Source organism: Sinocyclocheilus anshuiensis, unplaced genomic scaffold (assembly GCF_001515605.1).
Source record: "Sinocyclocheilus anshuiensis isolate Anshui unplaced genomic scaffold, SAMN03320099.WGS_v1.1 scaffold1540, whole genome shotgun sequence".
Lineage (NCBI taxonomy): Eukaryota > Metazoa > Chordata > Actinopteri > Cypriniformes > Cyprinidae > Sinocyclocheilus > Sinocyclocheilus anshuiensis.
In genome coordinates, this window is record NW_015558654.1 from 647,913 (window position 1) to 651,086 (window position 3,174).

Consider the following 3,174-nt stretch of genomic DNA (forward strand, 5'->3'; position numbering starts at 1 on the left):
AGGGACCAGGGAGAGGCGGGAGGGGTGAGCCAGGGAGGCTCAGGCAGTCCAGGAGTCCCGGCCGGGGCCTGCAGGCCTTGAAGGATGGAGGAAGCCTTCCTCTTCCTCCTCCTCCGACGAGAGCGAGGCAGTGGCATTACAGCCTCTGGGGGCGCTGCAGCCTCTTCGGCTGCCTCTGGCGGCGCTGCAGCAGGCCCATTCTTCCTCCTTCTCTGTTTATGGGTCATTGGAGGGCTGGGGCTTCCACTGACTGCAGGTGGAAAAGGGGGGACAGTCAGTGGAGTGGGACTTCGCTTGGTGAGGGGGTTCAGGCTCCCCACGATGGTAGACATGATATATTAAGTCCCAGAAGCCAAGATTCCCCAGCTTCTCCATCTCCTACAGGCTGAGAGGATGATCGAGGCAGATGTTGAAGACCTCCTTAATATCAGCCTCACTATAGTCCAGATTGTCCACCTCAATGAGGAAGTCACAGGCAAAGTCCCTCACATCAGCCCCCTACTGACGGAAGTAACGAGCATTTACTTGCTGGATCATTTGCTGGTGGGTGGACAATCCGGTGGTAGGAGATGGGAAAAGGAAGATGACCATCTTTGGTGAGTCCTCTTTTGGTCAGCTCGTACTGTCAGGGTTGGGGATGAAGGGATGAGGTGAGGACTCACTGATGCAGGAGATGGGCTTTTATTAAAAAAATAAAACAAAAACAACCCCGTGGGGGAAAAATAGGCTGGCACGACAAGGCAAGGCAAGGCAGGATCAGGACAAGGCTGACAGGATACATGCGATGACGAACTGGCACGGGACTGCAAAACACAAGGAGAATAAATAGGGAGCAAATGAGGAGGGTAACGAGGGAAACACAGGTGGGGCAAATTAACCAATAATCAGGTAACAAGATGGGTGGAATCAAGTCAATTGACATGAGAGCACATGGCACACAGGAAACAAGGACAAAAGCCATGTGCTCACACAAAATCAAAAACACAAGCACATGGCCAGCAAAACAATCACAAGCCATGTGCTTGAACAAAACAAGACACAAACACGCAGCTAATGAGAATACTCATAAGCCGCGTGTTCACACAAGACAAGACAGCACGCAGCCAGCGAAAACCAAGCTGTGTGCTACACAGCACAAGACAAAACGGGACATGAAAGCATGCAGCCGATAACACGAACTGAGTGCAACAACAACACAAGACAACAAGAAAAGCACGCGACTGAACACAAACCGCGTGCTACACAAAACACAACACACGTGGACAGAAGAGCGCACGGCCGAGCAAACTCGAGACCACACGCTCCCACAACAAGACAGAACATGGAGCGCGAGTGTCCAGACCCAGACACAAAACCAAAACTCAAGACATGAGTGCTGGGATCCGAACACCACGCTCCAACATGAAACAAGTCACGCAGACAAGAGAGCGTACGGCTCGATAATACTCGAACCCGCATGCTCACATAAAAACAGGACATGATGGGAGTGTCAGGGCTCTGTCACAAAACCATGAATAACACTAGACAGAAGTGACAGAACCCTGACAAAACCTTGTTCACTAAACTGAGACGTACTCCTATAATTATCCGAGGTTTGGTCTTAGGTAATTTTGCATTTCTAACTATTGCAACAGCACAATGATCACTAATATCAAGTGCGTAAACGGATGCTGCTGAATATCTATAAGGTGCATTAGTAAAAATTAAATCGAGAAGTGATGATTTATCTGGCTTTTTTAAGTTTATCCTGGTTGGAGTATTTAGTAATTGCTGAATATTAAAAGTATCAAAAAGGAGTTTAACTTCAGTAGACAAAGGCTGTAACCAGTTCCAATTAAGATCTCCAATTAATACTATTTCCTTAAAATTAAACTTAGATAGAGAATCTATTAAAGATAAAATAGATTAATTTGTTGCTGACAGAGGTCTATAACAACCCACAACATTAAGAGCTAAAGTCTTTGAAAATACTACATCGACTGCCAGTAATTCAAATTGTTAGATATTGATTTAGATATCAACAGAGTTGTCGCATACCTATTTTTTTATATAAATCACTAACCCGCCCCCTCTTTTTGGCTGATCGATTCAAAAAACATTATATCCTTCAATATTAACGGCATGGTCTGTAATTGAACTTTAAAGCCAGGTTTCAGAGATTACCAGAACATCAGCATCGGTATTCTTTATCCATATACACACTGTATCCATTTTAGGAAGTAAACGTCATACATTTAGGTAAACAAAGCCTAACCCAGATCTGATTTTAAAATCTGCCGGAGTAGAATATGAAGCTGTAACATCTTGTGGGCCCAGATTTAATGCAACTTTCCCAGAAATGGGGAATAGTCAGTGAGGGGATGGCGATGATTTCAAACACAGCTCGTGTCAGTGCCTGCACTTCATAGCATGATAAGAAAGTTGTACTGCATTACGAAAAATTAACACAGTTAAACTGATAATGGTTTTACCGGTCTCAGGCGTCTGCTGAGGGACACAAACATTTCTGTAGGTATATGAAGGAATACCAGCAATCATCCCTTCAAGCTTCAGCTCAACACACTGTCCAGCTGTGCTTTGGTTGAAGTGGATTTCTGCAGTGCACAGCTCCTCATCCTCAAAACATGAGTATAAAACCTTTTGCTGTGGAAGGAGAAAAGAACAGAGTGATTTTAACAATTCAACGTCCAAACATGACTAACATTTGAATAAGGACATGGAGGAGTCTGTGCAACCGCATTCCAACCTCATCATGTGTGACTGTGTACATAAATTCTTCATTCAGTATGTCTTGCTTATGAAGCATGAACGGGTGCTGAAAGGACACTTCAATCACATCTTTGTGGACAGATGTATTTACAGCTGGAAAGTCCAAAGAGCCTGGAAAAAGCAAAAGCCGATATTGCATTAATTTCAGGCAAAATAACAAGAAAAAAATGAAATAGAAAAGTCATCTGGCAATAGACTAAAGCAAATTAATTCCAAAACTAAAATTCAAATATCCAAATAGATTTGCATTTCCTGAAGGAAACAGCAGCAGTGCGTAAAGGCAGCAGAATGAGAGTTAAAGATTTAGTGAAGTTCATTTTCTTTTAGGCTTTGTTTCTGGGTAAATGAAATGCTGCCATATAAGAACGAACAAATTATTAAATAGGCCTAGATGCAGTAGGGAAA

General features: G+C 43.7%; 1 protein-coding gene across 1 annotated transcript in view; it reads right to left on the minus strand.

The window, feature by feature from the left end:
• The window catches only part of ifngr1lb1 (interferon gamma receptor 1-like b1), a 26,635-nt gene that overhangs the window by 8,646 nt on the left and 14,815 nt on the right, over positions 1-3,174 (minus strand). The window contains exons 4-5 of the mRNA NM_001360904.1: positions 2,747-2,880; positions 2,472-2,643 (exon numbers count right to left, since the gene is read on the minus strand). Coding sequence (NP_001347833.1) covers positions 2,472-2,643; positions 2,747-2,880 — 306 coding nt within the window. The remainder of the gene's footprint in view (positions 1-2,471; positions 2,644-2,746; positions 2,881-3,174) is intronic.